This window comes from Megalops cyprinoides, chromosome 16, assembly GCF_013368585.1.
Source record: "Megalops cyprinoides isolate fMegCyp1 chromosome 16, fMegCyp1.pri, whole genome shotgun sequence".
Classification (NCBI taxonomy): domain Eukaryota; kingdom Metazoa; phylum Chordata; class Actinopteri; order Elopiformes; family Megalopidae; genus Megalops; species Megalops cyprinoides.
The window spans coordinates 15,851,645-15,878,910 of record NC_050598.1 but is presented as its reverse complement, the minus strand read 5'-3'; the positions used below and the strand labels follow the sequence as shown (position 1 = coordinate 15,878,910).

General features: G+C 43.7%; 1 protein-coding gene across 1 annotated transcript in view; it reads right to left on the bottom strand.

The window, feature by feature from the left end:
- Positions 1 to 27,088, bottom strand: part of LOC118790813 (ribosomal protein S6 kinase alpha-6-like) — a 29,082-nt gene extending 1,994 nt beyond the window's left edge. Inside the window, exons 1-20 of the mRNA XM_036547884.1 lie at positions 26,832 to 27,088; positions 17,003 to 17,062; positions 14,617 to 14,733; positions 13,922 to 14,003; positions 13,344 to 13,424; positions 12,404 to 12,483; positions 11,682 to 11,788; positions 11,229 to 11,266; positions 10,569 to 10,711; positions 10,229 to 10,299; positions 9,630 to 9,718; positions 8,458 to 8,522; positions 7,291 to 7,393; positions 6,619 to 6,743; positions 4,856 to 4,981; positions 3,656 to 3,745; positions 2,470 to 2,628; positions 2,157 to 2,318; positions 1,679 to 1,755; positions 907 to 1,024 (exon numbers count right to left, since the gene is read on the bottom strand). Coding sequence (XP_036403777.1) covers positions 907 to 1,024; positions 1,679 to 1,755; positions 2,157 to 2,318; positions 2,470 to 2,628; positions 3,656 to 3,745; positions 4,856 to 4,981; positions 6,619 to 6,743; positions 7,291 to 7,393; positions 8,458 to 8,522; positions 9,630 to 9,718; positions 10,229 to 10,299; positions 10,569 to 10,711; positions 11,229 to 11,266; positions 11,682 to 11,788; positions 12,404 to 12,483; positions 13,344 to 13,424; positions 13,922 to 14,003; positions 14,617 to 14,733; positions 17,003 to 17,062; positions 26,832 to 26,894 — 1,956 coding nt within the window. The 5' untranslated portion in view covers positions 26,895 to 27,088. The remainder of the gene's footprint in view (positions 1 to 906; positions 1,025 to 1,678; positions 1,756 to 2,156; positions 2,319 to 2,469; positions 2,629 to 3,655; positions 3,746 to 4,855; positions 4,982 to 6,618; positions 6,744 to 7,290; positions 7,394 to 8,457; positions 8,523 to 9,629; positions 9,719 to 10,228; positions 10,300 to 10,568; positions 10,712 to 11,228; positions 11,267 to 11,681; positions 11,789 to 12,403; positions 12,484 to 13,343; positions 13,425 to 13,921; positions 14,004 to 14,616; positions 14,734 to 17,002; positions 17,063 to 26,831) is intronic.
- Between the last annotated feature and the right edge of the window lie 178 nt (positions 27,089 to 27,266).

Sequence of the window (27,266 nt, the reverse complement as noted above, 5' to 3'; positions counted from 1 at the left end):
TGTAAATGGTCAAGGTCTGTTGCTGTTACATCATTTAAAATATCCAACATAAATTACATTACATATACAGTCCCCACTCTTCAACTTTATATCAAGTTTAATACCTAACCATACTCCTATGGGGCAGTTCTAGCGTGAATTTGCAATCTAAATTGTCCAGATGTGTCTAATAACATTTTTAAACAATGCTTGTGTGTTTCAAATGATGTCCACAATAAATAATGCTTAAAAAGTACAGAACGATCTTAACTCTCAACTGAAAATGAGGCAATAAAAAGTCGATGATTTCTATTGTTAACTTCAAAGTCAAGCTTACACAATGCTATTTTTGTTCCAGAACAAAGCGCGTCCACATTCTGTTCTTTTGGGCAACACATAAGTTTGTTGACGATCTGCCCTGCCTTACTGAACATCCTTTTGTTCAAGACTGATGTTAATGGAATATTTAAAAACATTTCCATTGTTCTCCAACAATGAGAGCAGACCCTCTTGCAGGCAACCATGAGGAAGGTCTGTGTAATAAGACTAATGCCATCAGCATGAGACCTGGTGGGTTTCTCCGGTGCAGTGGTTTCATAAGCGTGCTGTTTTCCCTCACCGCTGCAGGACGCCAGCATGCTCGCCAGAACAGCCTCCTGCTTACGTGTCACTCATGATACCCTGGTCCATGAGACCCTCAAGGCTGTGAAAGCGTGCATCAACGAAAGCTACAATTCACTTGCGACTAATGTGATGTGTAAAAGGAAAATGGGAGACTATTTTTTTCTAAGAATTTTGGAGAAGGACAAGGAAGATGTCAACATGCGCATTTGTTACGGATTACAAAACTACTGATGATGATTAATGATCTGATATGTTGTCCTAGTTTTACTCGATAGCGTTCTGTGTGTGTTGATGTCTCTGTACCTTGGAAGAGTCTGAAACACTGTCCCAGCTGCCTCCACTCAGAGAGAACTTCCCGCTGCCGATTCGCATCAGAATCTCTTCGGGGGTGTCGTTGGGACCATTGGCGAAGGGGGTGTACCTACATAGTAGAGGGGAATGAGGAGAGTCAGAAAGATAGGGCAGTGTCCACAGTGCCCTCAGCTTCTAACTTCTACATCACTCTATGACAGGGATTATGCAGAAATGAGTAAATCAGATTTCAGAGTGTCATCTCTATAGTAAGCATTATAAATACTATATATCAACACAACAATAATGGCAATAATACACAATTTAATTATATTTAAATTAGGCACTCTCCAAACTAAGCAATTTTAAATGTGCCCACATATACATACACTTCATAAAATACAAAGAAATACAGTGCTGTGTATCTGTGAAGTACAGGAGTTGAACTGCAGTCCATAAAACAGTCCATAAAACTTAGCACAGTCAACCACTGTTATTTCAAAAGTGTTTTTATAACTTTTTATAACTGTGGCTTTTAAATGAAATGGCAAGTATGCAAAAAGGTTGCTGTGAGAAATGCACCTGGCAGCTGATGTTTAACAGCTCTTTAGTCCATGTGTGAATGCACTGCAATCTGGGACTCTGGATCATTTTCTGTATCTGTGTGTATCTGCATGTGCATGTGCTTGTTTGTGTATGTATACATCTATTTGTATTTGTATGTATGCATATATGTCTACGTGAGGGTGAGGGTGAGAGTGTGTCTGTGTGTATACACACTTACCCTGCAAGCATGGTATACAGCAGCACTCCCAGGCTCCAGATATCACAGGCTGCATCGTAACCCTGCCGCATCAGGACCTAAAACGCACACAGTAATGTTAGGACACTGCGGACCTGCTTGCACACACACATATGTACACACAGTTTTTGGTGTCTACCGTACATTAACTTAAAAGTAACAGGTCTGTGTAATGTGTAACTAAACAATGAGAAAATGCCGGGACAAATGAAATTACAAGAGCCCACTGGAATTAGATTGTGCTGCAGTATGCACAACATTGCCACCATGTGCCTGGACTAGAAAAATTCTTAGAGGTTTGACTAAAATGACAACAAGGACAGTCAATAACATAGCAATTTCAAAACGCTGGACTACATTTTTCCCTGAATATTTGTACCCCCAGACCTCATTCCTTGTTTACAGTCCCTCTCATTTCTCTCTCCCTCCATCTCCAAACCGCCCACACGCATGCACACACCTCGGGCGCGACGAAGTTGGCAGTGTAGCAGGGAGTAAGGAGCAGGCCGTTTTCCCCGCGGAGCTGCTTGGCGAAGCCGAAGTCGCAGATCCGGATGGAGTCGGGGTTCCCAGAGTCATCCATGTACAGGATGTTGCTGGGCTTCAGGTCCCGATGGACCACCTGAAAAACAGGGGACGGGCCATAGGTCAGGTCCAGATCCTTACTCTAAAGTCACCCCGTACCACCAAACCAAACCTGCCATCACACCAAACATGCTCTCCAGCTCCCAACGCTCCCTAGTTTCCAGACTGTGGCTGCCCCCTATTCTTACCCCTTGGCAGTGCAGGTAGTCCACAGTTTTAGTGATGGTGTAGAGAACAGCGCTGGCCTCACGTTCCGAGAAGTAGTTCTGTCTGAGGATCTTGTCCAGCAGCTCCCCTCCCTTCATCAGCTCCGTCACCAGGTACACGAAGCGGCCCTCGTCATACACCTGCCATAGGAAAAGGGCCTTAGAGCACACCATATGCAAAACTACGTCACCTAGGTTAAAACCCATGTACATCAACTAGGGAAGGTCAAAACTCCACATACATCACCCCCGGCTCAGCCAGGGTCGAAACCCCATCTACGTCACCCAGGGAAGGTCAAAAACCCATCTAAATCACCCGGAGCTGAGCCAAGGTCAAACTCCACATACATCACCCAGGGCCTAGCTGAGGTAAAAACCCACGTACATGACCTGAGCCAAGGTCAAGAAGAAAAATCATACTGACATCACCCACAGGTGAAGTACAGAGTACAGACATGACCACTGTAGGTATACTGCAGTGAAGCTTTCTGACCTCACGACAAACAAAATACATAACTCTTAGGGCATGTCAATGTGTAGTAGAGTTGAGATGCTGGTTGATAATATTTGACTTTTTACTATTTGACTAAGCTGGTGCAATTCCCAGTTTATATAAAAAGGAATTCTGCAATCTGCAATATAACCGTAGCTGGGAGACAAAGCTTGCTGTTCTGTAAAAACAGAGGGAGAATGCATAGAAAGTGTCAGTTTTGCAGTGTGGCAGAGCGTGGCAGCAGCCTCCCTAACATCACAAATGAGTGGGCCAAACTGGTGCCTTACAGTTATTATGTTAGCCTATTTAAAAATAAAACTTTCACAATGAAGTTTTTCAGATTGAATAAGATTGAACTTATTGAACACAAACACTCATACACAATAATAAAGCAATTTTCATCTGATTATCCTTTACTCGATAATTTACAATGAAAGTTTGTAACTAAACCCCCCAATTGACAATAACAACATTGTGTATGACAATGGGAAAATGCTGATATCACCCAACCCTAGCGTACTTGAATTTTGTTTTATACACAAGACAGAAGATGGCTTAACGATTCTGAATAAATTAAAGTACTCATTTAAATTGGGGTCTTTTTCCAATCAACAGTGTTGGTATTCATGCTCTAAAAACTCAACTACAAAAACATGTGAGGTGATGCGGACTCACATCTTTCAGAGTGATGATGTTGGGATGTTGACCGTATCTCATGAGGATCTCGATCTCCTCAGATGGGTCTCTTTTGCTTTTGTCGATGATCTACAATCACATGGAAATAATAAAAAAAGAATTAAATTAACACATAGCACTGGAGCAAATATTTATGGCAAATATTCAGCTTCAAGTACCACATCTTGCTTGCTGAAACAAACCCATAAGAAGGCCAAGTCAATATCTGCAAATAAAAAACAGTGAGTTTGTATGCTGAGATGTTTGTTTTGTGTTTGGAGTAGGACAACCTTATGAATTTGACTGTATTGTACTGCCCTCTGCTGGTGTTCTGGAAAATGAACTTCACATAAATATTTTAACAGTGAAAGTATTACTTAACTTCATAAACAGGAGTTGCAGATGTGTAATTGATTTGACCCTACTCTGTCAGAACTGTTGGAAAAATAGTGATGCCCTTTTATTGTATATTTGGCATTTTCCCTTTCATTTTTGGCCAAATAAGGCCCACTAACACATCTTTCCCTTCAAATACAAAATAGGTCTAGTGGGGTAATTGCAATGTAATAGTATTAATGACAATTGGAGGGCGAGATATTGATAGTTAAACTGGAAAATCTTCAGATGTTTCAGTTGATATTATTATGCAGGTTTCGCAAATCACATATCAATCCATCTGCATTGACACAGAGTATTTTGTCACATGGGTTCATGGAGGAACCAGGAAAGAATTGCTGAGGAACAACAGTGTTCTTCTACTTATCGCTTCATATGGTACATGTGCTTTAGCTAGCCATCGAAATAGCTAACCAGCTAATCCCATGCACATACCATACTTCTGATCTTTTATTTTTTATCTAATGAGCAAACGTTTGTCATTGCCATAAAGGGACTGAAGATGACAAAAATCTTCCCAAAAAGACCTCAAAATTCAAATATTTTCATCATTTTATCAATACGGTTAAGATGCTAGCTGCTGATGTAGCTACTGATCCTGGACACATGCAATGCAAACAAGATTTGATAAGGCACATTAGGTTTACAATCAGGGCTATTTCAGACAAGCAGCAGATGGCCCAAAGTGGTCCCATTGAAAGTGCATCCTCACTCCATGAGCGTATTCTCATTCACTACCAATGATGACACCGTGAGACACCCGTGCTCTCTCGGAGTAGGGTGGGCGCTGCTGTGAGACCGCACCTTGACCGCAAACTCCATGCCAGTGACCCTGTGGAGACAGCGCTTGCAGATGGAGTAGGAGCCCACGCCGATGTCCTCCTTGAGCTCATAGACGTCAGAGAACTGCGCCGAGCTGCCATGCATCTGCTGGGGAAGGAGCCCAAGTCCAGGTTAGGAGACACAGAGGAAAACAATGATATGCAGTGTAGCATATCGAAGGGCAGGAGTGCAGCATAGTGGTGAGGAGCAGGTCTCATAACTGAAAGGTTGCCAGGTCGATTCCCCACTGGGCCACTGTTGTTGTACCCTTGGGCAAGGTACTTAACTCAGAATTGCCTCAGTAAAAATCCAGCTGTATAAATGGGTAACGTAAAAATTGTAACCTATGTAAGCTGCTCTGCGTAAGAGCATCTGCTAAATGCCAATAATGTGAAGTCATATGCAGGTCAAGGAGAAGGCAAAGGCATGGGAACCTTGCTCTACCAGTCAGACATGGTGGGTAAAGCAATTATGCCCTCTTTCCATAACTGCAAAAATGTTGTTAAAAGAGATGCCAGAGGCTCCTGAATGGCTCAGTCGGTAAAAGCACTCTTTCTGAGTGTATGAGTGTAGACTGAGCGCTACGGCCCGGGTTTGAACCCGACTGTGTCACTAGCCGACAGTGACTGGGAGCTCACAGGCGGAATACATTGGCTTTGTTCCGCTGGGGATAGGGGTGGGTACGTCGGCAGGGGGCTGACATCACATGCCTCGGAGGAGGGCAAGTGCTTGTCCATGCTCTCCCGGATTGACAGTGGGGGTTGTGCAATGGGACCGAACATCGATGATGACAAATTGGACATTCCAGAATTCGGGGAATTGGCCATTCCAAATTGGGGAGAAAATGGAAAAGAAAAAAAAAAAGAGATGCCAGACTGGAAGCATTCAGTACGAAGAAGGTCTTAGAGGGTGGGGAGACACTCACTGGTATGTAAAGAGTACAGAATAGAAGCTAGTATGTCAATATAATAAAGTGTATGATGTGAGGAGCCACCTACATTTATAATAATCTACTAGGTAAAGAAGCTGAAAAAACAGGAATGATTTTTGTTGAAGAAAACCTCAAAAAACACAAGTAATGAACTTGTACTTGAAAAACTCTCCTTTGACCTTGTCACAGTAAGGAAAGATCAGGGGAACATCTGGGACAACGTTTGTGTCAAGTAAAATCAAAATGCAAGGGGAAAAGGGGAACTGGTAGCTGTGGAGACTGGAATGCAGTTTTTTGATTATAGCACAGAAGGACAGAAGGACAACCTGAAAACATAAAGGCCGCTTTCGAGTTTGTCAGCAGGGCATAAAAAGAGCTTTTTCGTCACGCCAAGAAACCATTCAGAAGGTAAACACACACCACTTAGGAGACTGTAGCCTCCAACCACAGCGGGGATTAGACTCCACTCAGTGACGAAGGGGCCTGCCAGGCGAGCAGTAAACTCTTCACCTCACTGTCAGGCCTGACCCAATTCGCAGTCCAGCCGGAACAAGCACCAGAGGCAGTGCCTGCACAGTGGCCTGACACTCATTAGCCCTGACACCTGCTCTAAGTAAGGCTGCCCTCTTATGCACCACGCGCATCACTTCCTGTCTAGCCTGTGAGATGAGAACTAATGTAGGGGAGACACAGAGACCTGAGGTAAACCAACACTCACAATGGTCTTCTGACGCCGGCGTTTTTGGAAGGGAGGGTAACGCAATGAGGTCATAGTGCGTGTATCGTTTGCTGTGGTGATCCCCTGGGGGCCTACCTGCACTATGGGGAGGATGTTGACCAGGGAGGGGCCCTTGCTCTCCTCCAGAGAGGCGGGGGCCACGAAGCTGAAGCCTCTGAAGAGCTGGTGTGCGTTGGCGCTGGGCGGGACGCCTGGGGAATCTGCCACCACAGAGCGGTACACTGTCAGAACACGGCCAAGGACACAGCACCGCAAAGGGACCAAGTGGACCGGGATGTCTATAAACTGCCTCATTTCAGTGACTTTCACTGTCACAACCAGATAAGGACAGACTGGCAAGAGACAGATATTCCTTTTTTAAGGACTTAGGAATGTTATGGTAGAGCAGTTTATGGGATGAAAGCTCTAAAACACATTTCTTTGCAGTGTGTGCTCACAGCACAAGAACGGCTTATACTACTAAGCTAATCTCAGCCAGCTAGAAAGCTAAGGTTTGCTACAGTCTGAATGCAGATGTTTGTTCATCTGCATATTCCCATAGCCTCATCACATCTTGTGCATTTAAACAACTGTCATGTGTAGCTACTTACTTACCAGCGTCTTTAATAAAATCACTAAACATTTATAGCCAGGTACTGTGGGCAATGAATAAACATCAAACTAACTCTGTACCATACATGATCCTTGTTACTTTTTTTTTTTGAATGTTCATTCTGTGATAACCTAAGCAGAGGTTCTCAAGCCTACCTTTAGGAGTTTTAGCTGTGAACTCCGGGTCAAAACAGAACGTATCGTCTGGTTTCCCAGCTGCCGGTTTGAATGGAGGCTGAACTTCCCTTCTGTACAATTTCTGCAAGCCAGAACAGAGGGACACACCAGTTTGGTTGTCTGTTCCTGTAAAGAAAGGCCTTATTATCCTGACACTAGATTGCCAGAAAACATGCTTTGAGCCAGGCCTGGAGACAAATGCCAGACCCTAGTTATAAAAATGCAAGTTGAAAGATTGTGAGCAGAATGCCCCTACCAGTTGATGTGCTGTACTATTGGCCTGAAACATTACATTAATGACCTCAAACCACGCTTTCAAAGCCAGTTAGCTTGCTGACCCTGATGACAACAAAGGAATTCACTTCAAAAAGGCAATTCTGAGCAGAAATGTTTTATAATTCTGCTTTCCAATACATAGGTTTCTGATCAAGACAGGCTGGTCTGGATCACAGACATGTGGTTTGTACATGGTGAATACTAGGTGTTCAGAAATACTTATCCCTTCCAAAACAAATCTGCTTCCTCCCACGGACATACAGCACCAGCTCAGCTGTCTTAGTTCCAGTGACAGCATACCACATCAGCCTGCATGGCTGGTTAGGCACTGGGCTGACTGCACCATGAAACCATTATTCTCAGCCATCAAGGCAACATTTCATAAAGCATATCCAACAACTGAGACTACAGGGATGACACTGCCCACACCTGTTACTTCTAGCACAAACCGAAAAGACCAGAGAGGACCCAGCCAGTTCGACATGGGGTGTGTCTATGCCACACCCCTCACTGTGGAGAGCTGTGGATATGACAGATTAACCTTGTCTACTTGGCGGGAGTGATCTTGTCTGGTCTTCACGGTCCATAAAGTAGCGCTGGCTCCTGAAAGGCTCCTTGCAGGGCCCATTAGCACAGCTCAGCCAGAAGCTGGCCCGCTGCCTGGCCGGCTGCCGCACTGGCAGTAAGACGAAGAGCATGGCCGGGCTTCTCTCCTAACCTCAGGGCCACGCCTTTTGAAGCCCTGTCTCTGAACGTCTCTTCTGGTCTCAGTGCGGCCGGCAGACTCTGGTATGACAGCGGGCACAGTCTGTGCTTTTGTGGGATTTTTTTTTTTTTTTCCCCCCAAAGTGGGATTTATTTTACACTCACGTTCCAGTCGATGGTGGAGAAGAAGGCGTGCCTTTTGATCTCCTCCACTCCATCAGGACCTGCCCCTGGAAAAGACAAAGAAGCAGTGACGGAAAGCAGAGAGTGGGGCACTGCTAGACTGTCTGACAACCGCACATATAGGAATGTACACACACACCCAGACATATAGACACACACACAGACATACACAAAACACAAACACACACATAAGCACACCCCTCGGTAGGCCAAGTAACCACTGGTTTCTTAAATTTTACATGTCTTTTCAAATACTGTTAAAGTTTAGCATGAAATGTTTAAGGATTATTATCACTGCTACAACACTCAAATACAATTGAAACTGGGCTATTTATTTTGGCAAGCACACACTTGCAGATGCTCTTGGCAGCGAATACTGGTCACCAATGATTTTTGGTGGTGGGGTTTATGTATAAGCAGCCAATGAAGCTAGACAACTGATTTGTTAGCAGTACTGCTAGACTTGACAGTAAATTACACCAGACCATCGATTTAACAAGAAAGGGAAATAATTTCTTAAAAATTGTGACAGAAAGTAAGAAAAAGGTGGAAAGGGGGAAGATTTGGGTAATGGCCAATGACTTTTCAAGGAGAGTTGGATAATATGACCATTTTTCAAAACTTTTCCATGCCTTTCTGGGATGAAATTATTTTCAAAGATCTAAGGACCGTGGGAACCCTGTAACTAGAATGTGTGGAGGAGGGCATGACTCACAGTGTTCTCATTTAGAGAAGGGAAAAAAAGCCCAATTGCTGTTGCCACCTGCCACGGTTTAATTAGCTGTTCCGGCTTGTGTGTGCCACAACAATTTCAACATTTTCGTTCTTCCAAGCAAAATGAAATCTTACCACAGCTAAACAGTGAAATTCAGTTCACATTCAACACTTAACATTTTACTTAACAGTAATTAGTAGCAAGTTGGAAGAGTGGAGCTTAAGGCACCGTACACTAAGTGCAGAATTTCTCAGTTGCTCTTTTGGTTGGCCAGTCTGAACACCAGCTTTGAGACCAGGAGCCACCTGGACCGCAAACAGAGAGAATGAGCACAGCTCCACCCACATACTGGCGCTGCAGCCTGTGCTCTACAGCAACGTCAAACAGGAGATCTCATCATCGGCACACGCACAGGGAAGAGCAAAGGCAGGGCGAGTACCTAAACGATTCACTGGGTTCCGCTTGAACAACATTCTGAGAAGACTCTGAGCTTCCAGGCTCAGGAACTGAGGCATTCCCAGCTTCGCCCTGCGGGAGAGGTCAAAAGGAAATGACAATCAATTAATTATGAGTCCTTCTAACTGAAACCATGCATTATACAGAGGTATATCTTCAGCTATTCTTAGGATGTATTGGTAGGGTTTTAAATAAATTAAAAAAAACATTTTATCATCTATGATATTTTGATTGATATGGATCGTCATCAGATGACCAGAAGAAGATCCAGATTGATTGAAAAGTAAACAATGACATTTTATTTTTAGAAGTTCAACACTTCCCAGGCTCTGATGCAACGAGGGTGATGTACATATGAATAGATTCACGTGGCATTAAATTGCCTCAGACAAGTACAAAGAAAAAATTTAACATGACAATTTTCAGTATTTTTAGATTTAAACATTTCAATCCAATTCTTCCCTTAACACCCCCACAAACTCCTCTTGGTGAACATCCACTGCTTGTCAGAAAGAAAGGCCTTTGGGCTGACAACATCAGAAGAAAGACATTTCTGGGGACCACAGAAGCAATAACACCTACTTGAGGATCATGTTCATGGTCTCATTGCGGTCTTTGCCTTGAAATGGTAAAGTCCCGGTCAGCATTTCAAACTAAGGGGGATAAAAATAAAAATCAGACATATCCATTGATGTTACATGTGCTATAAATTCTGCTGAGTTCTAATGGTGTCAGAGCACAGGAAACATTGACACACTGCTGAGCTCTAATGGTGCTGTGCTATGTACTAGCCGCAAAATTAAGGACAGGCCAAAACGATTTACAGTACCATTTTTATCATTATGCACCGGTAAGAGGAGACCATAGAAAATGTATTTGTGTACGGGAGACAGAGGGGGAGAGTCAAACTGTGGGGGCGTACCATTAGGACACCGAGTGACCACCAATCAGCACTCTGCGTGTGTCCTCTCCTGTTAACTACCTCTGGGGCCATGTATTCCACAGTGCCACAGAAAGAGTAGGCCTTCTTATCCTGATCTACTGACTCTTTACTGAGCCCGAAGTCTGCATGGAAACAAGGCAGAATTAGTCACATAACATAAACACAGACACAAACTGGCATGCATACATATATACAAATGTACAAAGTACATACCATTTTCATATTACTAACTTATGTGCTGAAAGAGTGTAATAAACTACTGGAAAATTACAATTAAAATAAAACTGCATCTTTATCTGCACCGTTTTTTGGCTTTAACAGCCTCAGACAATACAAACAAGCTTTAAAATGTCCTCTTTTGTAACATGCTGATGCTGCCCAAGATAATGGAGACAAGGCTGTTGCGTATTTCTATGCAAGTCTGATGGGTGCGTTTAACAATATTTGCATTCATTTTGAGGCACTACTCCTCCACTTTGTATTGCCATGACAATGAGAGCCATTTTTCACTTCTGTATGAATATGTTTAGTCAGAACACCTGGTACATTAAACTTTGCACATTAATTCTTTCATAATCCTCTCTACATGGAACAGAATATAAAAACAAATATAAAAAAAGAAGAGGAAAAGGCAAATACCTGTTAGCTTGATATGCCCAGCTTCATCAAGCAAAATACTGAAAAATAAAATCACATTCTCCAATACAGGCATGTACAAACATTGTCAAAACATTAGATCAATGAGAAAAAAAAACTCCATAAACCCAAGCCAAACTACTGCAGTCTAGAACAGAAATTCAAACTGAGTTACTGTAAATATCATGCCGCTGTCTACGCAAACTCTTATAGCAGTGAATGACTTGGCAGGACACCATCACCAAGGTACACACTAAACAGCCTCTCTCTTTAAAAGGAAAGGGGGCATTTTTTTCATTACTAAATGTTACTAAATGTTTAAAGTGAGGTGTGCACTAGCATGTGGATTTTAACAGAAACATGTCAAAGTGTTCTCAGTGGAGGGGGGGGGGGGGGACTGTGTCATTACTAAGGTTAAAGGAGATAAGAAAGGTCAAAGGTAATGAGATACTTTACTTTTCAGGCTTCAGGTCTCTGTAAACAATGCCTAGGTTGTGAAGGTGGTCCAATGCAAGGGCCAGCTCTGCAAGGTAGAATTTCACATCCTCCTCTGTAAACATAACCTAATAAGAACTGGACAGATTTACCCTCTGATCTTTTTCCGCAAACAAACAGGTCATCATCATCATCATCATCATCATCAACACATTATCAGGAAAATACATTCCAAAACAAACACAGTCATGTTATTCATCAGTGATACACAAGAAGCAAGAGTTATTATAACAGTCAATTTCTAGATCATATTGCCTGGCCATGTATGTTTTTCAATATTTAATTTAAGTCTGACTGGAGTGGTACAGCTGAGAAATTGATCTTTATCGGTGTTGGCTTTCATGAGGTACATGACCCAGTCTGAGGTCAAGTAGCCCCAAAAAGACAGTAGGGGATTGATGTCCACTGTGCTCTGGAAACACGATGATCAAAGACGGGTTCTGAACTCAGCCTCAGGCCGAGTACATCTATGTTTAACACACACTCAGACCCCTCTTCCATGAAAGAAATATGGCCATGCTCTCCTCAAACACTTATATTTTCTCTCACTGAGAACACTAACAGTAAGTATCAGCCATCAATGACTGGTAAGTAAGATGAAATTTGAAATGAAATATTACTGCAGAGGAGAGAGTGAATAAAACACAGACATTAAAGTAACGGGAAGAGAAAGGTGAGCTTACCTCTTTGGATAAACGAGTGAAAACATCTCCACCCCTGAGAAAATCCAATATTAAATAGAGCTTTCCTTCTGTCTGAAAGGCTGTGAGGGGGACAGGGGGAGAGAAGAGGGGGAGGAGAGGGAGAGAGAGCGACAGGCCTCAGATCAGCGCGTCCTCGTCCGCACAAAGGTTAGACTACGTTCTGAATTGTCATGGAAACCATGGCTAAACAAACAGCAGCCAAAACGGATGCCCTCAGTACTTTAGCTTACAATTATCATTTACCATGTATATACAACTTGTGCTTGAAATAAAGGCATTTTTTAATAAACAGTAGGCAAGTCTTTGAAAACCAACTTTAGGGAAGTGGTGAATGTCTCAAGCACACCACCAGTTCAACCACCCTCACAAGGATAATTCTGAAAGAATTCTATACCAGAGCACCACCATCAGGGCATGCTGTCCACTCTCTGACTCATACCCTTATCCACTGTAGAGCTGGAATGTGTGGGAACCAAAGCCATCTGACCTAGTGTGGCTCAAAAAACATGTTTTGTAGTAGCTACATAATATCACATTGAATACTAGCATCTGCCTAGACTGGGATGACCGCCTGGGCATCATTAGCAGTTCAAAGTCTTGGTTTTCCCAAAAAAGCAAGACTCCAAATGAATCCTATTTAGTCATAGCTGCTGTGCTGAAAGACGATGACCTCTGCCTTTTGTACACCCATCAGCTGATTTTTATCACTGTTGCCGATGGAAGCAATGCAGATACACAGCTTGTCTACTTTGCCCGCAGCTTGCTTACAAGTAGGCCAGAATGAGTATTGCCAATACAGAACTGGCAATACTGGTAATACAACATTGCCAAAAACAGACCCCACGACACCGCCAAAGTCCTGAACGAAGTGAGGGACACCGGTTCCAGCTTCACTGTGGGAAAGAGGTATCGGACTCACCGTAGTGCAACTTGACAATGAAGGGGTGATTCACTTCCACCAGAATGTCTCGCTCCATCTTTGTTCGAACCCGGTCCCTCACTACCATGCAAAGAGAAGCATGTGCCAGTAGGGGGCACAGAGGCATTAGGACAGAACGGAGGTGCAAAGGACGTCTTAAACACATGGTGATGCACACAAGACATTGATTGTCCCAAACACTGTTAAGCCTTGAAATGTTGAAAAATAAGCTGCCACCAGATCCAGCATTGACACATCCTTCCTACTAACTGTATAGCTCTATTTCATTTGTCAGGAAATTCAACAATCCTCTTAATTTCTGATGGATTATCAATTTCAGGAGAAATGTAGTCTTCACGATATGTGGAATGAAGTGAAAAGTGATCCCTAAGTGTTCTGAGAAAAAGGAAAAAAAAAAAAACTCCTACCACTCACCATCTCACTGTTTGTGCATATCAGGAAAAACTGGGACTAAGAACCATACTTATGCTTTTTGCCCAAAGGTAAACACATTTTACAAATGCACTAACTATGCATTGACACACAGCACATGGATACTTTTGATTTTTTAGACTCACCTTTTAGAGAAGCTTTTTTCAATACTTTCATTGCATACAGCTGCCCGGTATCTGGACCCACAATCTTGCGCACAAGAAATACCTAAGAATACAAGAATATAATCCCTAAGAATACAACAAACACGTCAAATCGCTGGTCTGAGCTGGGGTCCACATTGGGAGGATGTGTTATAAGGTGTAAACAACAAACATAACGAAGTCAACTCAAAGAGGTTATTTTTGGATGTGTGTTTAACCTTAAACCTTAAAGCACTTAAACTATTTAACCAGGCTCATGGCAAGCATTCTGTATTTTCAGTATCTATTTCTGTCTGTTTTCAACCTTGACCATTGAAATTTAAAATACTGCATGTGATGTCATTTTAAAATAATTTAAAAAAAATATTCTGTCATGAAATCAACTATGTAATTACATTTGCAGGTGCTATTCCTTCCATACATAATCCTGTTAAAAGCCTCAGAGGGTAGAATTAACAGTATTAAAACTGCTAGAGGCTGTGAGGGAATGGCTCTTCCAGATTATGTCACGTAAGGTGCTTATTATGGCACATGCAGCTTACCCATAGAAGGGGTGTACGCAGACTGGGACAGCCTTTAAAAGGCCATTTCGACAGAGAGAGAAAGACTGACCCCATCTTAGCGGAAGACAGCAGTCTGAAGCTTGTAGTAAGAGGTCATTAATGAAAGGGACCCACCTTTCCGAAGGAGCCCTGGCCTAGCACCTTGAGCAGCTCGAACTGAGAGGGGTCGGCCTTCTCACAGCCCTCTTTCACATGGTGAGTTATGGGGATCTCCTTGTAGGCACCCTCATCCTGCAGAGCCAAGTCAAACAGTTGCCTTATAGGCGGTGCACACAGACCCCTAGGCAGATCAGTTCACAACAACAATGTTGCTAAAGCGATCATGCTCACTAACTGTCCCTCTGGCTCTGGGCTAGTGCTGGGGTACAGGTTGTAATTGGGGGTCGGAATTAAGGTTGGCATTGACATTATGGTTAATGCTGGCAACATCGCTCCATGGATGAGGCTGCTCTTTGTACAGATATGTTTACACAGATGCTGCCAGTCTGTTTTCCAGTGACCCTCCCACAATCATCTTGAAGCATATATCCATATATCCATACCAAAAATATATCCATAGTTAGGGAATTAGAACTGTAAAGTAAGACACCTGAATCCTTGATGCAGCATTGCTGTATCCTCAGGCAAGACGCTTATCCTTAGCCAACACAGTGAATACCCAGGGGTACACATGGATAATATGTAAAATGTCAGCGATACATGGCACCAAAGCGTAAATTAAGTGAGTTAAGGAATGTAAATCGACCTAGTTCTGTACGAGCCCCAGGAGAAACCCAGCTGATTTCCAGTTTGGAATTACTTTGCAAGTCCAAACCACAGCTTTCAAAATCATAAATTATGACACTTCCACATTTTGGACATTTAACCTTTCACATACATTCTTTGAGACAAACGCAAAAATGATTATGTTATTCTGTGCTCCCAGTACAGCTCGTTTCAGTCAGGCACTTGTTACAGTTCTCTTCCAAGAGCTCTTAAGTGGTTCCTTGGTGAGGAAGCCCATATGGAGGATGATGAACAGAACCCACAGTGGCCAAGTCTGCCTAGAACCCACCCAACCTGAGAGACAGGGATAAGCCCCAGCCACTGGGGTGTCCGTGGAGCCACGCACGGTCCGCTCGCACTCCTGATCCAGGGATGGAGAGAGAAGAGAATCTCCCTGCATTATTAATTGGCCTGAGCTGCTGCTATGCAGCTGCAACACTCGCCACCGCTGGGAGAGCAAAACTCAGAAACAGGGAGGCCCCCTGACATCAAAGAGCCGCTAATCAGCTTAGCTGCAGGAGGATCTGCTGCACCGCTGTCCAGCACAGCGCCGGCTGAATTATTAACCAACGCCAGGGGACTGGCACACAAGGGGGGGCCTCCACAGTGGATACACTCCACTGACGGCTTGGTGTCCTTGGATTAGAGAATGTCACCGAGACAGAATTCAGTGGCAAATGCAAGACTGGAAATCTTTACCGCTGTTACGTAACTGACATGGACTGTGCTGTCCGATATTTTTGACTGAGAAAACTCAAATGTCGCATTATTCAATTGCTTCTGATCCTGTTCCTGGTACCATTTCGGTGGCTGGATATTTACTGCCGCAGTTCAGGTGAGTACCTCAAGCACGACATTCAAACCCGTTGGTTACAAGCCCAACACCGTAACTGCTTCTATTTTAAGTACAAATACGATTTGTACTTTCCACCTTCCATTTTCCACCTCGACAGGAACTTTGAAAGTGACAGCCATATGGTTTGTACTGGCTCAGTTCTCATTATTGACAAATGCAGTTTCAGGAGTGAGAGCGTGCACACACACACACACACACACGCACGCGCACCTCTTTTATGACTTTATCTGCACTGTCAGTAATAAAAAAAAAGTATATAATTCTCTCTGTTCTTGCATCTCACAGTACACTAATCCCGCTTTATAAAGCCAGCGTGTTACACCTGTACTTCATAAAAGACATGAACGTTAAATCGCTGCTGGCCCATCAGTCCTGTATATAGCGGATGTTTCCTATCCAAATAAGGATGCAACAGCCAGTGAAATAACTGTAAACACAGACCACTCCATCGCTAGCTGGAATCTGCGGTTCTCTGTGTGGTCTGTATGTGCGTAACTGCACGGCGGGGACGTGCAGCTCTTCAGCAGTGATGTCACTAAGCGCTGCCTGCGACAGCCCACCCACGCTTGTTGGAGGAAAGAGGTTGTGGGCACCATTTAGTCGCATTGTGCAAATAAGGAAATTGATATGCAGAGTTAATATCAGGCCCTGAAGCCAGGAATTACAGACTAGTATCACGTGCGGAGAGATCAACGCTCCACAAGCCCCTACACAACGGCACCAGAGACCGCATCGCTCACTAGGGACATTCTGTACTAGACGTCCCTTTCTGTTTCCCTATTAAATTGCTGAGCCTTTCAATAGGGACAGAGCTTTTGGAGAGTATGGATAGTCTGCCGTCTTGGTTACCACTTCTCGAGCGTCATGAGAGGTACTCACGCAGTGCGAGAGCGGCTCCCCTTCCTCCATGGGCTCCTCCGTCGTCTGATGCCCGTTGACCTGGGAGGGGAAGGAAAGAGCACGTCAGACGGACCCGAGACGGCAGCACGCAACATTGACGTTAGCGCACGATGCCGGTCACATCACCGTCCACTGGAGACCCGGGGAAACGGCACAGCAATGGCGTCACCAATCACTGAAACGGAACATACTCACATGAAGCTCCATGTCAACCGAGCCTAGGTCTTTCCACAAGCCTACATTCGTGGCTGAAATAAGCAGGCCTATACAGGTTATCCATGCTATTCCACTGATGCCAAGGATTTAAACACGGAACAGGTCCTGTTTCTCAGAGAACCCTCTGTACAATTTCCCAGTATCTCATTATCTTACCCTGGGTTTACGTGTCTCAACCATCTTGACGTCTTACAATCCAATGGTGGTTGAAATTGTATAATCACTACACTGCAGTTTGTATAATCATTATTTTGCTGTGCAGCTCAGCAGGCCTGCACTCCCACACACCTCTGCGCTTTCTCAATGAACACCTGATCTGAACCTCACAGTCAATCCCTTCAATCTCTGCAAACACATCAGATCCAACGCAATACAGCAGTAACGCATGCCTGTTAAAATATGCATAGGGTCCTAAAGAAAATTTATACATTAATAAATACATGAATAGAAATAAAAGCCAGAAACAGCTGGAAGCAGAGAGGCATCCGTAAGTCTGTCTTGATCTGATGGACACTGGGCCCCACAGCTGCACACTTCACCTGGGTTTATAGTTATTTTCACACTGTATCTCTGAAAGCACAAATGAATTTCAAGCTCCAGTTACATATTTAACCTGTTGCTTCAGCACAGAGGACGGCCCCAGCTGGCTTTTAAATGCCAAAGCTGCCGAGCGGATTTCGAGCATCATGACGGTACAGTTCACATGCACTTCTACGGTCTGACCTCTGGTCAACCACTCTCTAAATACGGACAGTGACACAGGGCAGCAGACAGGCTTGCTCTCACATACACACTGCTACATGAACACGGGAATAGACTCTCACGCAGAGGCGCATACTAAAACACACATAGACCTAGCAATATGCACGCAAACACACACATACATACACACACACACACACACACACACAAGCAGGTACTAAATCACAAGCACCCAGATGCACACACTCGCACACAACGGCAGACACCAAAACGTAAATACACAGAGCATGCACAGTCACAGTTATACTGAGCGCAAAACTTGAAAAACTTGACACAAAAAAGAAATGGAACAAAATAAAAATCCAACATCTAGCAGGTCTTATTAAATGCAATGTACTGTGATCAAAACACTAAATAATACAACAGCCATGCACATTAGCTGCGTAACTCATAAAAGGAGCGCCGGAGGCCACCGCTCAACACCCACTGTCTGAGGCGTTTAAATCATCCCCCGACACAGCGCAGTTTCCGTTTAAACGCTGTTCACGATCAGACCGCAGGAGGCTCCGACAGACGAAGCCTCAGAGGGCACATCAGCAGCTGGACTCTAAAGCATGTCTGCGGCTTAGCGTCACGAATGCGTGTGTTCAGCGGGTCTGCCTAACCCATGTTTGCGCCCGACTGCACACAAACCGCAGTGACAGCGCAAGTGTGTCTGTGTGTGTGTGTGTGTGGGGGTGTGAGCAAGCGTGCGACGCATATTCGGACCTGTATTTGCAGCACATTACATTACATTAGGGCAGCAGTGTAGCATAGAGGTAAGGAGCAGGGCTTTTAAAACCAGAGGTTGCTGGTTTGATTCCCTGCTGGGGCACTACTTCTGTACCAAGGTACTTAATTCAAAATTGCCTCAGTAAATATCCAGCTGTGTAAAATGGATAACATGTAAAAAAACTGTGACTTATGTAAGTCACCCTGGATAAGAGTGTCTGCGAAATGCCAATAATGTAACAATGACCTGCGTCTTTGTGCGTGTGTACTATATGTGTGTACACATGGATGAGAGGGCCTGTGTGAGACGTGTTCTTGCTGCCCTTTGTCTTCTCCTCTCCTCCGTGGCTTGGCTGTAACGGTGACAGAGCCGGGAGATCTGCCCCCTCCTCTTCTCAATGATACACACTGACAGCAGCAACCTCCGAGGCTACTGGAGGAAGCTGTGACTGTAACGTAGGAGTGGGAAGGGGAAGGAAGGGGGGGGGGGGGTATCTAACGTCATCACCCACCCCTCCTCACCCTCCGAGTCTCCACCCTCGAACTGCGGGCCCGGCGTGCAGCCTGCTTCCACCCACCCCTCCGCGTGGGAGAAGCTTCGAGTGCCAATGAGCGGCCACTTGTGCTCGCAGTTTCTTTTCTGTTTGCGCGCGTGTGCGTACGCGCTTGTTTGCGTGAGAAAGGGCTTTTGATCCCACTTGAGCGCCGTGTGAGCTGCTATGTTTGGAGGGCTTTCGTTACTGTGCAGCGCAGGCTGAACTGCGAAGTCTCTCCGATTGTGTATTACAGAAACAGAGAAAAGCACTGTCTGCATTATTCTAATACAAAAACACAAACAAAAAAGGAACACAGTGACTTCCTCATAGATTTTATGGTCATAATGTACTGTCTAGCATTTACCAAGATCGAAAACGAGTTTGCCAATCTTTGCGATGTATGTGTGAGTTTCACCCTCATGATAATCCTTGCAACATATATAAGGGATTACTCTGGTGTAATTCTCACCATGTGTGAAATCAGCATTGATTAAATAGTTACTTACCACTGAAATATAAAACATGGCCCATGCAAGTCCTTACAGTGTTGTGGTGTTTCAACCCTATTTGCCCGTGAGGACACAACATTCCACTTTATATCAAAGCCATGTCCAGGAGCTCCTAGACTCTAGCCCAGTCTTGGTCACTCTCGCTTTTTCTTACACTTTCTGCCTTCCACACTAAAGGCAGCGGGATAACCACAGCAGATCTCACTGTGCACTTGGTGGCCGGAAGGTAAGGTGAGATCAGGTGAGGTCCACCTGGACAGGCCCATAGTAGCACTCAAGGACTCCATTTCTTCCAAGTCCCAGAACATCAGGCCATGTACAGACCTGCCATGCAAAAGCACTTAACATGCAATCGTCTGCAAGCCCAGGAGCCAGTCAAAGCAACTCAGGCGGACCGTTGATGTGGCTTTGTCACTGGCACACTGCACACTGGGGTTAAAAGTCTTATGTAGGGACAGAGAGAAAGAGAGCGCAAAACTGGCCTCAGTTCCCCTTCAAAATCCAAAAATTGTCATCACAGGAGAACAACACATCTGTGGATTTCAAGAAACGGGCGTATACCATACGGCATGGCTAGTCACAGTCGCCACAGTGGCCCTAAATCCACTAGATTTACCAGCTTACCAAGAATCACTAACATTCACACAAGTGGGGACAGAGACAGAACTGTTTCAATCGCACAGATGTTTAGCTGGTGCAAGTGGTTAAGGGTGGGCTAGCAGCCTGCTGACACTGCAGGCCTCTGGGGCTCCAGGCTGGGGTCTGCGGCTTAGCCAACTGTCACTGTAACTGCTCAGCAAGAAAACGGGCACCGCAGACTTGCAGACCCAGCGCAGACAGGAAGTGAGTGTTTGTAGCCCTCCACCACAGACAAACACACATCCGATGAACATTTCAGTGTAAGACTGTGTAGCGAAGGGTAGGAGCAGTCACCCCACCCCACCAACCCTGCAGCTTTGACCGCAACATTGGTCTACGGGTTTGGTACCCCGTAGACCTGGGTTCGAGGCTGGGTGAGGTGACTGCTCTCGCCCTTCGCTACAGACTGAGTGTACAAATAGATGCCTTAATATGAGGACGGCCTCCTTAAAAGTTGTAATACTGGACTGACATTCAATGCATTGTACCGGGTACAAGCATATGACCAGTTTTTGCCATGCAAATTGCAGACACTTGTAATAAAGCTGTGACTGTCTTAATAATATCACCATATTGATAACTAAATATTTTCATTTCACATAATGGTGGAGGAAGTCCAAGTTTGCTTAGTTGCATCAAGGAAGTGCTATCTGAGGGGGTACGTGAGCAGGAATTTAATTTCAGTGCAGAAATCGGCAGACCTTGGGAAATTTTGTACAATGGTCTCCAATATGCATGCAAATGCACACACGCTCAAAACGCACACACCTACACACAATGCTCCCAATATGTCACAGTTCACAGAGCTGCTTCAGGATACAATTAAATGGAGCAGAATCCTCTAAATGCAGATTACCAGTTACTCGTGTGTTTGCGCGCATTAGAGATGGCAGCACTGTTGCTTGGTGACACATGGCCTTCTACAGCCTCCAACCCATCCCATGAAGTGAGCCTGTAAAATTGCATGAGTGAGATTGTGTGTGTGTGTGTGTGTGTGTGTGTGAAGGGGGGGGGGGTGGTGGTGTGGGTCTGGTGGCAGTCTCAGACCTCCTGTTTCCCCCGATCCCATTTCATGCCATTTACGATATTACACTGTGAATCAATTTCGAGCGCTCCACCCAACCTCACAGGATGACTCACCCCTATTTATCAGACGAACTGCACGGGAGAAAGGGCCTCTGTGGAGCGCAGCTCTGCCGCAGAGGCACAGGCAGCAGCTTTTAGCCGCCGGGACACGTGCGCCCTTTTTCCTCCCCCCATTGAAAATGATTGATGAGGGATGGAAATAAATAGCTTTGCAGATGAGCATAGCAGACATTTTTGCTATGATAGCAGCCACTGCTTTTTTGATGACAAATTCTAATGTTTCATTGGGACCAACACGATGCTTATTTGAAAGCCTTGCTTACAAAGATAATCGTTTACCAGTGAGTCCAAGAAATCATAAAGGCCTTTTTAATGAACGCAAGCTTGTGCAAGACACAACGACATAACTTCAGTATACGCAAACATGTTACCTGGCACTCTAATACCAAATGTTATAAAATCATTTAGACAAAGAAAATCATCCTCCTATTTTTACTGAAAGACCACCTAATTCATTCAGATATTGAGGTTTTAAGAAACTGCACTAAAATTACAAATGATGATATTAATAAAGATTTTACTAAAAGAGAAAAGACAGAGTTAGGGATTACAAGATGACCAATGAAAGAAATCAGAGGAGATGTCTATTACAGGAAATTAAGTAGGTTGAGTCAGGAATACCGGAGGTGACCTAAACTAACTCTAAGCTGTATCTAGGATGATTATGCAGGTTATCAGGCAGAGATGGGACCCCTTCTCTGACACTGGGGCCTAATGATACCTCATTGATTTCTTTTAAAGTGACACTTTCCACTCCATAAAGTACAGGCTTACCACTGACTATGTTTTTATTCTGTAAATGGCTAGCATTCAGTGGTCCTGCAAAGTACTGCAATTTAAAAACATGATGACTGTAACAATATTAACAACACATTTACATTTAATCATTTAGCAGATGCTCTTATTCACAGCGACTTACAAAAGTGCATTCAAGGAGGTTAGGCTAAGAGCCGAGAGGACACTAAACCACCAGAGTCACAATCCGATAGTAGCAGTCATTACATAACATGTCATATTCTGTTAAGCGCCACAGTAGATGCAAGAGGAAGTTTGAGGATATAGCTCCATCTAACACCATCTCTAGGACAGGATGACCTTTATCTGTTCAAGATTTTTGACAGTATTAAAATAAATGGTGAAAATGGTCCAAAGCATTTTACTTTGCAATGCCGTGACCATCCATCACAAAGCAAAATGATAGTAGAGAGATAATCTATAGATCCAGGGATGCAGTGCAAAGCTGTTAAGGCTAAGTCCCTGTTGCCATCATGCAGTGTGCAAATGAAGTGACCTCTAATGTATTTATCAGAGACAAAAGGGGGCAGAGAAGAACATTTTGATGAATGCAAGTTTAAAGGCAAACCTGATACTTACTAGACAATATGATCCATTCCCAACAGTAAAGAAACACTTTTAGGTTTAAAAAATTTACTAGATAACAACATTAAACTATTTTCCAAAGTAAACGCCAACAACAGCTACAGCAAAAGTCAGAGTACAAGACTGATGTAAATCATGTGCAGGATTATTCTGTGTTCATAAGAAAAAAATCTAATTGTGAATATGAGACATTAAAGAAACAAGACTAGCAACCTACATCCCATATTAACTTCAAAGCAAAATTACTTTTGTCCAGGAACGGAACTGTGTCCATAGTCATCTGTTTAATACAGGACATTAGCTTCTTGACAGTTTGCCCAATAAATCTGGGCACAGTTAGTCAGGTTAATGAATCTCTCAAAACGATGTACATAACCTTTCCACCATGTGGGCAGATCCTCTTGCATGCTGTGAGGTAGTACTATGGAATAAGATGAATGCCATCAGCATAAGACCTATTGGTTTTCTCTGGTGCAGGGGTTTCATAAGCGTCCTGTTTTCCTAATTTTCCACATGACCCCAGTCTCTCACTGAGCAGAATTAGGTACCGCTGCAGGTTGCCAACATACTCGCCTGAACAGCTTCCTGATGAAGTGTCACTCATGACACCCTGCTCTGTGACACCATCGAGGTAGCAAACCATGGATCAATAAAAGTTATGATTCGTTGTGGGTGGTTGTATAAAAAAATATATACATTTACATGAAGGAAAACACTGACTCATTTATCAACCACAGAAGGTTATTGATAATTATCTACAGCATCATATGTTGTTGTGACATTTTAAATTTTGTAATACATTTGCTATACACAGATGCTTTGACGGGAGACAGAGAGCATAATTCAGCTTGCAACCTAGTATGCACATAAAATGGCTTAAATCAATTTTGATCCAAATTCAGCACACATGTAAAATGGCTTACATCCATTTTGTTTTGAATTCAGGGCATATGTAAAATGCTGCATGTCATTTTTTCTCCAAACTCAGTGCACATGAAAAAGGTTTATATCAATTTTCCTACAAACCCTGTATAAATATAAAACTTTGACTGCACTTCAGTTAGGCAAAAACACGGTTTGACTGACTGACATCTGCAGACATCCCAGAACCAGACAGTGCAGTAATTATCCCACACATACTAAACATACAGCTAGGTTTCATATATAGAGTTTAAAATCCAATGTGCCACAAAACATGAAAGTGAGGAGGAAAGTGAGAACACCTTATCCTGTTCAACACAGCGACGGTTTTCCTCTGACACAAGGCAATGTCCCCTCTCATTGTCATCAGTCACTAAAAAGCCAACCAAATAAACAGTTCCACACAGGCACACAGACACTCCCCTAGAACTGCCAAGTGCTACGATACTCCCGTTAGATCTCCAACGGTCATTTCTGTTTACTCATACTTCTTTCTACACGCAAAGCATCCATTTTGTCACAGGTGACTGACTGTTCTCAAGGCAGTCTTATAAGGTCGCTTCGGATTTAATTATTTGTATTTACGTTTTGTTTTTCAGTTGTTTCACCAAAACCAAAAGCCACATTTAAGCCGCAACTGTTTCAAATTCAAACAAAAATCCACTACCAACAAAGCCGATTCAAAGGCAGAATTAACTTAACCCACTCTAGCTTGTCTTATTTGTTTTCTTGACCAGGAAGAAGGTAATGGAAGTTACAGGATGTCAAAAATGTGTGCAGACTCCCCTTCCCTAATTAAAGACAGCATTTCCCAGACAACCCACTGCAAAATGATCATACATTGATACCATTTATGTACTGAATTACAAGATTTGAAGTGCTATGTCTCAATACCTGACATTAATACTTTGACTGAATTGATACATCCTTCCTGTGTAAACACTTATGTGTAATATGGCTTAACTGAGGAGAAAATACAGCAATGCACCAAAGCACCGCCTTCTTCTGGACAAGTGAAAACAATTGGAGGCCCTCTATAGGTAGCTTGTGGAGACCATTCTAGGAGCGCTTTGAAGTCAGAATGGCCATGTGGAACAGGGCAGTACAAGGACAATGCCGGCTTTGGGATGTGAGACTATTGTCGGGGCCCCTGAACTGGTCCATTGTTCCCAGGCTAACACTGTTATCTGATGTCAGCAGATGGCATTTGTTTCATCAGCAAAAAAACAGGGCTGTGAGAAGGAGGCATGCTGCCCAGCCGCCAGGGAGAGAGAGGGAGTGAGAAGACAGACCCCAATGAAGATACACAGATTGAGCTGATGGTAAAGGAAATAATTACAACTTACACATATGGATGAAAATATAACACTGTGGATCCAAGTGCAGGAGCATGTTTTGTATGTAAAACATTTAGCTGTTTGGTACCATTCGTTTCGACCAGAAATTTTAGCCCATCACAGAACCTCAGGGTGAAATCTCCAGTGTCTGCCCATATAACTGTAAAGCCAAAGGGCACGGTCCTGTGTGCCACTGTGCAATGGTACACTCCCGCATTGGTTATTCACACTACTTCTCCCCCTCTCTTTCTTTCTTTGTGCAGCCAGTGTTTTAACGTAGCCTTGTGTAAACAAACAGGGACTACTCTGCCATGAATAGGGGCATGTCTAATCTGAATAGCGGCTAAGGTAAAGGCGTTCAATCCTGATGCCAGGCTGAAGTCAAGGAAAGAGGTAACGTCACTCATCAACGCAGCGACGAACGCAGGGAGATACTGTGTCCCAAGAGTTTCCGATGTAGTTGGTGCATTATGACTAAAAAAGCGTTAATTCTTCACTTTCAGTTCTGGTTAGTATATCTATTACACCTAAACTGTTACGTTGTAAGTACAGGAACGAAAATCTGCTGTAAAACGTCAAGAGGGTAAAAGTTAACTAGCCAAGCCTCCTTGCTTCAACGGAGTCGAGCATTATCTCTCTTCTCTGCGACTTACTTGTCAAAATAACAATTAATCAAGGAAATTAAAGAAGGCGTTTCTGCGTGGGACAGGTCTAAAAAACCTGAGAATATGCTAACGTTAACTATTTAACACTGATCGTACAATGAGTATTCGAACTTAGGTATTCATTTTGATTAAAAGACACACACACACACACACACACACACACACACACACACACACACACACACAACCGGGCACTTGCAAAGAAGAATTAACACTGATTACAAGGCTAGATGTAAAACAGATGGCTCGTTAGCTAACCAACTGCAATCTGACACAATAGCGTTAGCCCGTCCAAAAAGCGTTTGAGGAATTCTTTGCCCTCGCCAGTTAAATACTTTTTGAGAACTGTGGTGGGTAATCACAATACTAGATTTCTGATACCAACAATTATTCACAGACAAACTGTAACGTTAATTTAGCTAGACAGCCACTTCAACATGTCATTGCAGACTGATTCGCTGTTACGTATGGAAGCTGCAAACTTCACAGCGCCGAGCAATAAAACAGCGATATTGACTGTACCTTAGCCAACGATATGCTGGGATCGGTTACAGTTAAATTACATCTTTTACGCACTGGAGCTAGTTTGCCAACACGCCAATATAGCTAAATTGCTATCTGTCGCTATTTCACCCCTGAACATAGAGCTCGGCTAGCTTCTTAGCCAAATAACAGATCACAAAACAAACTTCTCAAGATAAGAAGGTAGCTGCATTGTTTAACCCTGTACCTAACAGGGTAACTAGGCAAACTATGTACGTTAGCTGCTAGACCAGTCTTTTGAAGACTGCTGGCTAGTTAGGTATAGGAGTCAAGAGTCATCCGATTGCGGAGGCAAAGTACACAACACAAGTTAAGAGCTCGTTATCTTACGTGGCCAGCTAAGTTCGCTAATGTTAACATAAGATCCTTGCCAGGCTAGTCTGCACCAGCACAGACAATTGCCAAATCCGAAATAATAAGACAATGTAATGAAATATACATACCTCACTACTAACGCTATGTACCTCCATTTTGTGCCAGGAATCTTGCGGCTGAGCAAAAGGCATCGTACTATTGACTATTGCCTTGTTTCAGACTGCATTTCTTCGTTTCACCAATCCAGTTTGGTGCCTCCGCCCCCTCCTTTTCCGTTGAAATGAAGATTAGGTAATAACGCTGCCTCTTTCAGCTAGTGCTGTCACGGAGAGATGCAAGTTCTTTCTGGAGAGTACCAGCCTGTATCATGCACGGGTCGACAATCCCTAAGCTTTTCCTATAAATGTGAATATGGCCGTCACCTAAACAGCATGGGAACCGACTACACGATGACGTAGCGTGACATCATTGAGTTAAGGATTTCCCCCATCCCGGGTAACAACTCAAAATCTGGAGGGTTGGTGGAGGCGGGAGGGGGGTGACCAGCGTGATAGTACAAAAAT